The sequence below is a fragment of the Misgurnus anguillicaudatus genome, chromosome 13 (assembly GCF_027580225.2).
Source record: "Misgurnus anguillicaudatus chromosome 13, ASM2758022v2, whole genome shotgun sequence".
In the NCBI taxonomy this organism is placed as follows: Eukaryota; Metazoa; Chordata; class Actinopteri; order Cypriniformes; family Cobitidae; genus Misgurnus; species Misgurnus anguillicaudatus.
Window position 1 is genome coordinate 8,522,012 of NC_073349.2, and position 15,134 is coordinate 8,537,145.

Here is a 15,134-nt window from a genome sequence, read left to right on the forward strand (position 1 = left end):
ATGTTTTGTGTACCATGTGCTCTCCTGTCTTAAGTCTTGACCACGCCCCCTTATTTTCTTTGTTAATTATTCATTATTAGTTTACGCCCTTCACCAGTGGCCCTGTCCCAAATGGCGCACTTCATGAGGACTTTCCGTCTCGTGGCCTTAAATTGTGAGTGCTCACATATTAGTCTACAAGTCCATAGGGTGTCCATCTGTCATTTTTACACTCCGAAGTGCGCGCATTAGCACCCCCTTTGAACCTTGATGCGCTCTTCGGCGAAGCCTGCACTGCGCACTTTACCAACCCAGAAGTCCTTGCGAAAGAACAATCAGAACAATCAGAACAATCAGACGACAGAAGGGAGGAGTTCACAATGATGGGTAACTTCTCTTCCTATTTCCGGCGTGACGCTCGAGTCTGTCCCAAAATACGGACTCCGATGCGCCCTCTTGGACTCACGTCAAGGGTCCCTAAGGTCTGCATGATGTCATCAAAGTGTGGACTCTGAGGAGATCCACAAGTCTGGAGTGTGCCATTTGGGACAGGGCCTGTGTGTCCTCATTCCCCAGTTTAGTTCTCCCATATTTAATGCCACTGTGTCTGATGTCTTGTGCCGGAACGTTGTGTGTCTTATGACGTCGTTGTATGAGTCTTGTCATGTTTTATCATGTTATGTTTAATTATTGTCAGTGTTTGCCCCTTCGAAGCTGTTTTTGTTACAAATTAAAAATCTTTTGTTCAAGAGCTGTCTGCATTTGGGTTCTGTCCTCCCCTCACATGACAATTGTGTCCTTTTTTTACACACCATGATGTCATTTGTATATTCAGATTTTTCTAACAGCATAGTAGTATCCTGCTCCTCCGACACCAAAACTCAAAAACGTCCTTGCATTTGTGTTCAGGTTCAAACACCAAGTTTGTTGTCGTGTGCACTTGGAGATTTAAAGGCTGACAGGGTTTCCAGGATGATGGATGAATTTCACATTTGCTTAATGAGTAAATTTTCTCTTTTAACAGTTGGGTACCCTTTAAAGACAGCTTAGATGACTAACCCACTAACCCAAAATAATACAGTACTATGAAATTCTGGAGATGGATGTCTGTTTGAACTTTTTATGCTTTATATTTCCAATTTCATTGTTATTCCTATGCATTTGTCTTTTTGGTCCTGTCTTTACCTTCTCTACAGTCAATACCTTAAAGCACATACACACCTGCGATGTTAGCTACACGTAGTGCCTCCTGGCTTTTGGCATTTTTGGAGCGGTTGGGGTTGCGCTGCTTGTTGCCACCTTGTGCTGAGCGGATGCTGCGGATGTGGACCTCCGTAGCTTTGAAGAAGGCCACCATGAAGGGTTGTTTGCTCTGGGGGCCGTTTCGACCCACCAGTCCAGCCACCCATGGATTCACACTTTGGCCTGCGGGGGGAGACAGAGAGACGTTTGCGTCATTGTACTGTACTTTAAACGCCACAGACACGGTGCATTTAGCGTATGGTACGAACCATCAAACATTTCTTCATAGAGCTGAACGTGAAGAAAAACATGGGAATTGTTTAATGGAAACGTTGACCAATCCCGCAGGAAGAACAGTCAAAGCACTTACAAGTTTTATGGGCCCCTTGAAAATCATTTTTCTCATCTATAGCGCAAGGCAGATTATTTGTGTTTCATTAAATCAGTTCTTTAAAGAGATTGTCAAAACACTCCTAAATATAATTCAACGGGCCCTATTGCCTAATAAATTTGGTATCGAGTATTCAGTTTGTGTCCATTAGTGTCACTATTGTAAATGACGTGAATTGTGTAAAAGTGTGTGTCTGTTCTCCAAGAATATCAGGTTTGTTTTTCTTTAATCTCAAGGATGCTTTTCTGTGCCTTACTGAGATAATTCATTGGCTTACATCTTTAATACTTCCTGTCTAATTCTGGACTATTTTTCCTAACAAACTGTCTGAACGAGCTTTTATGTTTTCCTTACAAAGAGGAAGGAATGCTATCTCTGTCTTTGCGCTGATGTAAAGCTGGGCTGCCTGTTGCCTACGGCGACAGAACAAGCATCCCACAAGCGTGTCTCGACAAGTGTTCGGTTCTCCGCAAGCCCCAAAATACACTGCATCTGTTTTCATTCTAACACTTAAACCTTTCAAATCTTGCACAATGTATACACAGACAGATAACATACTGTACCTGCCTGACTAGCTATGGTACAAAACACCTACAATTCTGCTTGATGCTCCTCATCTCATCATCACTATATACTAAATACTGGGTAATTTTAATCTATGCTTGGTAATATGGACAAACCCAACCGTTGGTTGAAACTGTACTATAAGGTACAAAAGTTGTCACTGGAACGTACCATTTTGGTACAGATATGTACATTTGAGGAACCAGTATATACCTTCAGTACTGAAGGTCTGGAATTCATGGCAACTTTTTTGGCAAATGCCCACCCATGACGACGTTTGACCGACATGTCAAACAACCAATCACAGTTTGTTTCGTCTAGCGTCAACAAGTAACCAGCCACAACCAAATAGCATCTATATAAACAACATCACCATAGAACAACAGTGAACTTCATCAACAGCCACACCAATGAGATGCTCCCAGGAAAAAAACATCTGTTTGAAGCATATCTCTCCACTTTACACCTACAAGCAATTCTGGAGAACGGATACAAGACTAAATCGGCCAGCTGCGTTCTTACCGTCGGTACGGTCGGTTGTTTCATTTTTGCCCACATACGCGTCTGATATCCCCTTCTCAGTTAGATACTTTACTTAATCTTCCATAATCGATATAAGGGGGCACACAACTAGTACCACTGGATCTGCGTGGAATCCTTCCAGCTGCTGAGAAAGGGTCGACCAGGATTGGAAAATAATACTCTTCCCAAATACCGTTGGCAAACAGGTCAAAATATCTCTTTTTGACTCTATTAACTGCCTCAAGCGAAACTCCTGGACGTCTTTTAAAGAGTCTATGTCTTGAACTTTGCATATTTTTTGAGAATCCAAAGATTAGCTGATCATGATAACTGCTCATTATTACCCACATAAACACAATGAGCAGTTAATTTCTCTTTCTCGATCGAACGTCACAGCTTTGTTCCCGGAGGACCGAAAATAATCGTGACACTCGTGTCTCCCGGAAATCCATTTACTTTAACAAATCAGATGATGACATCGACATTTCAGAAGTGTTTCCAGTTAAGTGTGTCATACAGTATGCATCAGATGTTTAGCAAATATTCCTTGAGCAGGACGTCTGAGGTTGTGACTAGTGTTGTAGTCAAGACCACCTAAACGGAGACCAAGTCATGACCAAGACCAAGACAGGCCGAGACCGAGACAAGACCAAGACCAGTACAAGTCACTGCATTAAAACACTTATGATGAAATGTGGAATATGAATATGATTAGGCACTTCTTGTCTGTGTGTGTGCGTGTACATGCGTGTGTGTGTGTGTTTGTGTAAGCCATAAGTTGATAAAATAATCAAAGGCATTGAAGATATGTGGGAATTTATCTTTGTCTATAAGCAAATAAAAGTGAACGAACACTAAAGAGCTGAAATCAACTTAATCATTTATTCTGAACTGTCTTTCCATGGCTTGCCATCCACTTAACACAATGCAGGTATTTTTAGTAATAAAATTAGAAAAATTGTCATTGGGAGAAACTTAAACAATGCTTAAACAATGCCAACACCATATGCCAAACCTGAATAAACTTTAAATTAATGATAAAAAATACATTTGTGATGTGCCATCAGTTGTGGTCTTAACTGGTCTTGAAATAAAATTCAGAGTCCTCTTTGTCTGAGAGCGAGTAAAAATGTGTTTGCTTCCAAGATGAGACCAAGACCTTTAAAAAGTTGAGAACGGTCTCGAAAGTGTACGTTTTGAAAAGGTACACTGCAAAAATGACTTTCTTACTTAGTATTTTTGTCTTATTTTAAGTACTAATATCTAAAAATTCTTCATTCAAGATGAGGAAAAAAGTTTGCCAATGGGGAAGCATTTTTTTCTTAAATTATTTTATTAGGTAATTTTTCTCATCAAGAAAATGCATCTTGATTTAAGAATTTTTAGATATTTGTTTTAAACCCTGTTTGTACTTAAAATAATACAGAAATACTAAGAAAGACATTTTTTCATCACCTCAGTCACAACTTTTCTAAGTCCTTAGACAATGTCCATATTTGCCCTAACAACATATATTTTTGATTGTCTTGGCGTTGTCTTGGTCTTAACTGTCTTTGGTCTCAGCTTTGTCTTGGTCTCAACCTCTCAAAGTCTTGGTGTTGTCTTGGTCTCAACACCCTCTGGTCTTGGTCTTGGTTTCGCTCCACACTAATCATAAGTGCTAATGCTGTCTGTGTCGCTGCAGTTTAGGAGAGATCATTTTTTGTCTTCGATTTCTAAGGATGGTTGATTCATTACTTCCATTAGTGGTTGGCTAGGTTCACATGTATACAGTGCATCTGACTGGTTCGTTGCCTTCGAGATTATATATACAATGAGGTCCAAAAGTCTGAGATCACGTTGAAAATCTGGAATTTAAAAGCTACAGTGTGTGCACCTGGCAATTTGTAAGAACAGACGGTTGTAAGATACTGAAAACTTTTAAACAAAGAAACTTTCTGACAACAGGGATGGGAAATATTTTACATTTATTCATTCATGAGAGAACTGATTTCAAAGTCTAATCATATTAAAATATTGTAACAATCCACATATCAGAGTAACTCCTTGATAATAACAGTCAGAATTCCTTGCTTTCATTGAAACACACAAGATACTTTATGACACATTCTTATATCATGCTTTGAAAATATCATTTTTAAAAATAAAACCTTTCACTCAGTTAGGCTGACTATATATGATTTGTAATCAGAAACATACAGGAATCTTTTAGACTTCCGTACTGTATGTCTTGTCTTTAAATGGCCTTTAAATGCAATAAAATAAATTACCCTTCGAAGAAACTGTAAACATTTACTAAACTGAACAGCACAGTGTGGGCTCAAGCACTTACAGTCTCTCTAAAGCAACCCACTGGACATATTTTCTGATCTGCGGTGTGTCTCCACTTACCATCCAAACTTTCTAGAGCTAGCTGAAGGCCCAGATTCCTGCCTGGATTCAAAACCCAGTGGTTACTGGTGGCTGTAATGTCGAAAACCAGCCAACCCTCTTCTGCTGCCCAGATCACCCGCGAGTCCAGCAGGAACAGATCCGAGTCTCTAATGGAGAGAGAGAGAGAAACAGAGAAGATGATCCCGCTGATAACACTGCTGGTCACCAGATACAGATACTCTCTAAAAAATAAAGGTGCTTAAAAGTTTCCTCACAACAATGCCATAAGAAACATTTTTTGGTTTTCAAAGAACCACTCAATGTTTTTATTTATCTTTTTACCATTGGATGTTAAAAGTACTTTATGAAATTTAGAAAGTAGACAGACAGACAGATAGACAAAGAAGAATTGAATGAAATACGCTGAGAAATAGTAGAGAATGGATAGAGCGCTCGTTCCAGATGGTGAAGCCCTGGGGAGCAGTTCATTTCTCTAATTGACAATAATGGCTTTATAAACGGCTGCTGATCTCACAGTGCGGTTGCCCTGCACTAAATCAAACTGAGGAATTTACAGCAAGATGGGAAGAGAGTGTGAAGAAAAGAGAATGGAAGACCAAATGCACTGCGGGGAGAGAAAGAGTTGAGCACGTGGGACTTCACATACACACAGGAGTTATTTTGAATGCTTTATAAAGAGCACCCACACCTCGGTCAAATGCACTTCTTCGTCAAAATGTTGTCTGGCACTAAATACATCTGAATGAATACAATATTTTGAATGTAGATGATAGAGAATAGAGCTCTTTTTCCCACTTGACGTCACTGCAGCCAGCTGAAAATACTTTTCAGAATGCCCTGTTAAAAAAGCTGGTTGGAAAGAAGTAGGAAAGCGGCACTGTTGCACTTTACGCATGGTAATTTCCACGCAAAATGTGAACCGACCCTAATATAAGGCCACCCCATGCCAATAGATTAGATAAGTCATTTTTGCAATGGTAGTACATGAAATTTTTATGGAGTAATACAAAACAGAAAAAAACTATAAGCTGTAATAACCCTTACACTTAAAAGCAGGAACCTGCAGGCCCTTTAAAACCAAAATGATTTAATTGTCTAATGTCTAATACTAATCTATTGACTTTAGTCTCCTCAAAATAGTTCCAGATGTGTTTAGTGCAAAGAGAGGTCACACTACACTCTAAAAAATGCTGGGTTATTTTCAAACCAGTATTAGGCCAAAAAAAGGACAAGCTCAGAAGTTTTTTTTTTATATTTTTTTATATAACAACCCAGCATTTTGGGTTGAAACAGCATAGGTTAAATTAGAACCCAAGGGGCTGGGCTTGTCCCTTTTTGACCCAACGCTGGGTTGAAAATAAACCAGCATTTTTTTAAGAGTGTAAATACTAAAGTTTACATGAAGAAATCAATAGTGTGTAAGATTTGTATGATTTTTAAAATAAATATCCAAAAACCACTTGCACAGTGTGATAATGATTTAATATAGTTGTGTACCTACATTATTCAAAAAGTTCCCAGGGATTTGTAAATACAGAGAAATTCCTGTTTAAATTATGTCGCATTCATCGTGACTTAATATCCGCGCTATCCTCATTTTCCGGTTTTAGAAACTATGACAACAAATCGTTGACAAATCGTGGAAATATCTGTTATAAACCACCTAACACGCAGCTGTTCATTATTCATTATAATTACATAAAATATGACATCTCATCCATGAACATGATATGCTTTCTAACAAAAGAAAGGAAAATCTGAAGGAAAAAACTGAAAATGTTTTATAAGGATTTCTGGTTCCCAGAATCAGTGGCGTAGCCAGAAATGTTCAAGTGGGTGGGCCTCTATAAAACAGGGTGGGCAAAGCATACAACATATGTGACCTGTGCTGTCCAAATGTGTCCGAATGAGCACATTCTTATTTTGAGCTACAGGCAAAAGACAGTAGGCTATACATGTAGATTTTGATCAAAATTTCGTTTTTTTTTTTTTTAAATAAGTAGCTACATTTAGCCCTTGTCCAGCAATCCCAATGCTTTAAATGGTTCTTAAACATCTAAAATGATCTTTGTTTGTACGTTTTCTGGGAGGTAAATGCTTAACTTTATAGGCATCTGCGTTTTGGTTTCGGTGTTTAAAACATGCAGGAATTAGAAAATACAGCAAAGGACATGCTGGATGTTAAAATAGTTATAAAGAGAGATAAAGTTTGGGACCTGGTTTGATGTTTAAAGAGCGACAAGCCTCAAAAACTATCTTCCTTGCGCCGACTGACAGATCCAAAGTTTGGACACATGAGTGCCCTGATATATACATATATATTGTATGTATTGTTTTGACAAGAATTAACACAGATATAATCTGTTACATCTTAAGTTTATGTTTGGTTAACTGTTGGGGTAAAATATCTGATGTGTACATTCAGTGGCGGCTCATGACTGCTCTTCCGAGGGGCGCAAATTCAGAATAAGTGTTCGGAGTGTTATGTGTGGTACTCGTGTTTTCAAAATATGTGTTTGTTCCATCATGTGAACCATGTGCATCATGTGTTTTGTCAAAATAAGTGCCTGCTGCACAAGCGTCAAAAAGTTTATGATAAAAGAGACGCTCACTTTCACAAAATACACGCAAGACACTCCCTTAATAGTAAACTCTGATTGCACATGAGACTACGCGACTATCTGCCGAAAGCGAGTGTCTCTTTTATCATAAACCCTTTAGACGCGTCTGCAGCAGGCACTTATTTTGACAAGACACGTGATGCACATAGGTTCACTCAACGCGTAGAACACACATTTTGAAATTACAAACCACACACATGATGGGCTACATACATGTTGTGACGAACTTCGCATCATACGCCCTCAAAAAAAGAAGTCACCAGCCGCCACTGATAACATTATATTAGATTCTTGCATTACATTAGAAGCTGTCTGTCTCAATGTCAATCAAATAATAAAAGAAAGAAAAAACTGTGACATTTTCCTATAGATATTGTTTTTGAATGTGTGTGTTTATGTTCCAAATCTATTAGGTTTACCAGTGATTTTAAGATATGGATGCAGTGATTTTTGTTTTTCAAAAATGTCTAAAAAATGTACTTTGTTGACTCTATCAACTCTAACAATCAAGGTTGTCAAAATGACAAACTAATTTTTGATCATTTGCGAGCAGGGGTCACATATATAAACTGTGCGCCAACTTACGCCCCAAAAGGGAAAAAATAAAATAACTTATAATATAACATGTTTGAACTCACCTTTACATCCCCTGGGGCATCTGGTTAAAGATCATGGTTAAATATCAATTCGTTTATCTTTGATCATAATCAAGTGTATCTTTCAGTTCGCAGAACATCGTGCATAGGAGTGCAGAGATAAAACGCTCAGAGGCTCAGTAATCATCAAAGAGCGAATACATTTTTTATATCCAATTTATTTATTGTGGAGAACAGTTTTTCAACACACATTTTTTAACATGTAAAAAAGATTTTGTTACGGTACAGTCAAACGTTAAAGCATTAACGCTTCTCATTTACTTTTAATGGGTGACATCATACGTTGCGAACTGAATTGTGGATCAGTCAACGTCGCGTCACTGTCATTGCTCATGGCAGAAGTCGAACATTTCTCAACTTTTCAAGTGCCAATGCAACCCTATATCACGAAGTTGTCAATGTCACGTTTTGCTGCGTTTGAGCGCGAGCGTGTCACGCCTTTCTGTTTGTGTCACTGTCACGCACTGGCCACTCAACTCTCCCGTCCTACTTTCAAACCATTGTCACTTCGGTTTAGATTTGGTGCTTGCGTTAGTATGTCACTTTAAGTATTGGTTTATAAAAAAAGACACAAGACTTATTCTTTTATATTTTCTAAACTTTAACCAATTGTCGCCTGACGTTGGGTTAGAGTTGGGTTTGGGTAAGGATGTCATTTAATGTAAATCTAACCCTAAACCGAAGCTACAATGGTAAGAAATTAGGACAAAACAGTTGAGTAACCAATACATGACAGTGACACAAACAGAAAAGCGTGACATGCTCACGCTCAAACGCGGCAAAACGTGACACTGTCACGTTGGTCCATACATGCCTATAGGTACGTAATTTCGTGATATTGGGTTGGCCAATGTGTGCGTCAGCCAATCAGATCGCCTTATGCAAATAACCTCGTGCGAGCCAGCCAATTACGTTTATGCAAAACGGAGCATGTGATGCGGCCACTGTGATTGGCTGTTGGGCACGCTTCAGACAAGCCTTCCGTCAAGCGTTAACGCTTTCGCCCCATGTGAATGTACCGTTATTGTGTAATAGCGACCTCACGAGGAGGAAATTCTACATATTGTGCCTTTATTACTAGCAGATTCACTTACTTTAAAGGGGACATGTCACAATAATTTTTTAAGATGTCAAATAAATCTTTGGTTTCCCCAGAGTACGTATGTGAAGTTTTAGCTCTAAATACCATATAGATCATTTATTATAACATGTTAAAATTGACACTTTGTAGGTGTGAGCAAAAATTTGCCGTGTGTCCTTTAAAATGCAAATGAGCTGATGAAATTCAAACACTGATCGCAATGATGGTGGTTTGTTGCTATTGAAACTCAATTGTGTTGTCAATTATTATCTCTGTCTCTCTTTCTCTCTGCACTAAACGGCTGTGCCGTCCTTATGACATAATAAGGCGAGCCAAATTTCAATGACCTAATTTTTCACATGCTTGCAAAGAATGGTTTACCAAAACAAAGTTACTGGGTTGATCTTTTTCACATTATAGCACTAAAACATGAAAAAGTCAGATTTTCGTGCCATGACCCCTTTAATCCTTTATTTTAAAATTGAATCAGAAAAAATACATTACACATTAAATGTATAATAATATAAAAAGCTCGGGTACTAGAGACTGACTACTCACTAGCCTTGTTTTATTCACAATAAAACACCCATAGCTAACTCATTTGTCTAAAGCTCATATGTTAAACTTATACAGTATATCAAAGCCATGTTGTAAAACTCAGATACTGTGCTACATGTCATGACTCATGGTTAATAACACTATGAGTATATTCATAACTAAGCACATCTCCTTCTACTTTTTTGTTTAAATACTTGAAGATTTTATGCCATTGCTTTAGTTTACTTACAAATGAAGGACTGTGTGCAATTCCATATTAATTTATTTTGTGGTATCAAAATTCAAGACAAGTGACCATGCTTAAAGTAAAAGAGTAAAACATACTACATAAAACCATCCTACAGTATATAATGTAAAGAACATCCTGTAAAAATCACCTTGATATCTTTCATATTGACTTAGTAAGACCATGTCAAATAATAAAATCAAACTCTTTATAGAGACTTTAGTCTGAATTTTACAGACAGGGTCACAACTTTTAGCTGTATTGGTATCTACTACTTAAGTTTTGGTATCTTGACCACCAAAATCTCATCCGAACACCTGTTATTAATACCAGCCACTCTAATCCAGTTCCTTCCTCCTGTTTGTTCCTTCATTTTTGTCTTTGTGTCTCTCCCTGATGGGAGCACAATGGGGTGTGTTGTTCCCCACAGACCTTTCAAAGCAACAGAGGCCTTCAGGAGGGGTCGAACAGCATGTAGGAGGAGCTACTGTGGACGTTCTTGAACCCAATTCACAGCTCGAGTCAGGCCTGATATTCTAGTAGGTTCTGAAAATGTGGTGAAGGGAACCCAGCGGATTTACAACTGAATCTTTGACATGGAAACCACCGGGTTGGAATAGGGAACATGATGTGGTCCGACAGCAACGTTTGCATTGGGAGCGTCACATAGAGCGAGTGCTGTGTGTGTGTGTCTGTGTGTGTGTGTGTGTACCTGGTAATTATCACGTTGTGGGGACCAATTGTCCCCACAAAGATAGGAATACCAGTATTGTTGTGACCTTTTGTGATTTTGATGTCCCCATGAGGAAACAAGCTTATAAATCAAACACAATGATGTTTCTTGAAAATGTGAAGTAGCAGAAGGGTTTCTGTGATGGTTGGGGTTAGGGAATGGGGTAGGTAAGGGGAATAGAATATACAGTTTGTACAGTATAAAATGCATTACGTCTATGGAATGTCCCCACAAAACATGGAAACCAGAATGTGTGTGTGTGTGTGTGTGTGTGTGTGTGTGTGTGTGTGTGTGTGTGTGTGTGTGTGTGTGTGTGTGTGTGTGTGTGTGTGTGTGTGTGTGTGTGTGTGTGTGTGTGGGAGAGAGGAAGCACAAATCAAAATGTTTAACGTTCACAAACCAGAGGGGTTGAGAGCATTACAGCCCTCAAGAGGACAGAATTTTCCTTGAGAATCAAACCTCAGGCAAGGAAATCATGTTTCCCTAACCAGTTCCCATAAAAAACGATGGGCATGGGTCCACACAGAATTTATGTCCCATATAATTTTTAGTACTACACTTCTATTGGTAAATTAAAGTAGTGATAGACCAATATCAACCAGAAGGTTATAGACGTCTTCATCGGATGCATGTGCGTTGTCACCGTTACATGCGTGAACCAAAGTGAACTTCCGGTCTGTATTTATTTATCGGTCTGGCTACTGGCTAACTAATCTCTGAAACAAATACCTTGTTGAAAATCAATGTTTTGGTTTGCTTCAGTCGCGTAGCTATGGGTGGGCCTGGGTGGGTCACCTGTCAGCTAGGCCCACCCACCTGCCTATCCAGTAAAGCCTATTAGTTATCCTAATGAGTAAATTATGTTGCAATTATCACTATTGACCTATAAAATAAATATTTTTTTAACTCTTGTTTGCTATTATAACCCCACATCATAGAAATGAACACCCGATTTAAGGCTGACATGTAAGGAATAATGAGAGCTGCGCTGCATCATTGTCTTAGAATGAAGGTCAAGAAGACCTTCGGTGAGAAAACTTTACAGCTTGATGGTGCACCCTTTAACATCACCGTTGAGGATTCTGAACATGAGGTGTTGGTTCAGCAGCTAAAAAAAGTCATTTGCACCCACTTTTGCGCCCATGAGCCTTGTGGTCCGAAAATGAGGTGTGTTCAGGCGCATTGTTGGTGCGTTGCTATTTTGAGGCAAATAAAATAGACTAGCCTACGCCACTGACCAACTAAAACCTGCCAATAGAGAAATATTGCTTTTGTTATTTAATGAGTGCATATGCGCCTATAAACGGCAACGTGCATTTGCGCCTATAAACCGCAACGCATATTTGCTTATCACATGGATGCGCCGCAGCACACAAACGTTTAAAATATGAAAAATCAAAGGATTAAAATGTTAAAATGTTTTAAAAAATTATTATTGAGTGTCTTGGACATAAATGAGGACCGATTATGAGACGTTAGAAGGGGTAAAAAACTGCTTCACCTGTAGCCTGGTAAGTAATTAAATGTTTTGCTTTAAACAAATGCAAATATTGCATTTATTTAGAATTTTTTTTAATGCTACCCCAAAGATTTATTATATATGATGACTTTGTACCTGTGGATATGATGAGATGAGAACCGTTTTTATGTTATGCTTAAATTTCAAAACACCCACGGCGCTGTTCTAGTGCTGAAATTGCGTTTATAAATGATTTATTGTTACAAATAAACTATTTTTAAAGTACAAACCTTTCCTTGCATATTTGAAAATTATTCTTTGAGATTACTGATCATGTAGGCTATCCATACATTTACAACAATTAAAATCCTGATATTTTTACTTCCATGACTGAAAGAAAACGACTTTTAAAGGCTTAAATGAAGAATTTCGTTGCAAAACAAGAGAACTCCGTTTTTAACATTTTTGTCAAATTATTATTATGTTATCATGTTATTATTTTGTTTTATAGACGGTTTCATCTGACGCACGTGATACACGTCTGGATCCGAACCTTACTTCCGGTTTCGTTTTTTTAATGGTCTAACTAGTTGCTAAACTGATCTCTTGAACAAATGCCTCGTCAAAAATAACAAATGTTTTGGTTTCCTAGGTAATCTATGTGGTGTTGTTGTTTTGCTTGTTATATAAATAAACTACGTTTAAAGTACTTTGTTGTTATTTATTATTAGCGGAGTTTACCGGAAGTTACTGCGGACCACGACAGCCGCTTGTTTATGTTGTTACTGCTGAAACCGTCTATAGTGTTACTTAGCTGTATTTTTTAAGTTATGAAGGTTTAAATCAAAACAAACCAACTGCAGTTGAATTGATATTAATTGGAATGCACAACCAAAAAACGAGATTTCTTTTGCAACGAAACTTTTCAAATACCAACAAATTAGGCTACTATTTAAAGTATTTTTAAAGTACAAAGCTTTTCTTGCATATTTGTAAAATATTCTTTGAGATAACACGGATCATCTGGGCTATCAATACATTTACAGCAATTAAAAGCCTGCTATTTTTACTTGAATGATCATGACTGAAAGAAAACGACTTTTAAAGGTTTTAATACCAAAGAATAACAATTTCATTACGAATAAAAACAACGCAATTTTTTTATATCAATCTTAAACTGGTGGTCTTCTTCCTCCGCTCAGTTTTTTAGTTTACAAATTCTGCCAAAACTCTTATTGGTTTATTGCACATTGCGCTTAGATTGTTAAAATAGGGCCCATACAGTCTTTTGTTCATATTAAATGGTGATATATTGAAGCTGGTGTAGTTGTGTGTTTGTATATTTTGACAAGATGCTTTTTTGGTTAAGGCCCACCTGATTTTCTCTGGGCCCACCCACATTGTGAATCCTGGCTACGCTAGTGGTTTGCTTAAGATGAGGGAAGACAATGAGCATGGATTACAACTGTGCAGAGGGGTTTGGCAGCCAGGCAAAGATTTCAAGGACCTGTAGCTAACATTGTATGCATTAGTATTCGTTACAGTTGATACGTGTTAGATATAATATATGAACAAAAGTAATTTACTTTTAATCGTTTATTTTCCTTGTTATCAAAAATAAAATACTGTATAAGGACTCTGTTGTTCTTGATTCTATGTGGAAGCCTACCAGAAGTTTGTTTATGTTGTTGCTTCTTGCTAAATCAACCGTCTATAAGCCAATTATTTAAAAATTCATTATAAATATACAGTGAATAAATACAAATAATTTCCGTATTACTATTATAAAGTTTTCCGTGGATTTCTGTGGCATGCTGTAGTTTCAGCCTGATCTCACAGGAGTTTGTATGTATTTTACGAGTTGGCCTTTTCGTGTGAATTCGTACAAAGTGAATCGTACAAAAACGTAAGATTTTCATTAAAAAAACAATAGTGAAACCCCACACCCCATTGTCACAGGGGCAAAAGCAAATCGTACAAAAACATACAAATGTGGTTGTACTTGTATGCAGTGGCGGATTTAGCAAATTGGGGGCCCAAGGCGAAGGTATGTATGGGGCCCCCCTATCCGATCTATAAAAGAGAACAACATTTTTACTCCAAAATGAAGATGGAAAGCAGAGAACACACAAATTGTAGCACTACACAAACCAATAGAGAATAAGTCAATGGGTAGTTTCTGTAGTAACGTTATTTACTTCACCACAAAATCATTTTTATCAGTGTAGGACTAAGGCTATTACTAGCAGAACTAGGTGGTTGACTCACCAAAGCCCCATTTTGGCGTTTATATTTGTCTTGATTAATCTCTGTTCGTGTACTTTCCCAGTCCTCCTGTCACTCTGTGTTTATCTTTTGCGTGCACCATTACGGACTAGTCAATTTCATTGTGAAAGAAGGGGGTGTATGTGTGTAGTGACAGATAAACATGAACTGGACATTTTAACTACTATTTCAAAGTTTCAACAGATTTCTTAAGAATACTAGTACAATTTACAATGCTTTTGAAGTTTTCATGATGATAAGGGTTTTATTTATTTATTAGGTTGTTTGGGGGCCCCCCAATATGACCGCTGGTAGGGGGCCCCAAGCATCTGCCTACCTATGCCTCTATGTTAAGACCGCCACTGCTTGTAAGACTTAATAGGAATTAGCCACCTTGTAACATGCGAATGAATTGCCAAGAGTTTGTATTGGTAGTTTCCATA

The 15,134-nt window shown here is 38.0% G+C and overlaps 1 protein-coding gene across 1 annotated transcript in view; it reads right to left on the reverse strand.

The window, feature by feature from the left end:
* The window catches only part of bmp7b (bone morphogenetic protein 7b), a 68,744-nt gene that overhangs the window by 7,878 nt on the left and 45,732 nt on the right, over positions 1–15,134 (reverse strand). Inside the window, exons 3-4 of the mRNA XM_055188853.2 lie at positions 5,090–5,238; positions 1,201–1,404 (exon numbers count right to left, since the gene is read on the reverse strand). Of these exons, the coding sequence (XP_055044828.1) occupies positions 1,201–1,404; positions 5,090–5,238 (353 nt within the window). The remainder of the gene's footprint in view (positions 1–1,200; positions 1,405–5,089; positions 5,239–15,134) is intronic.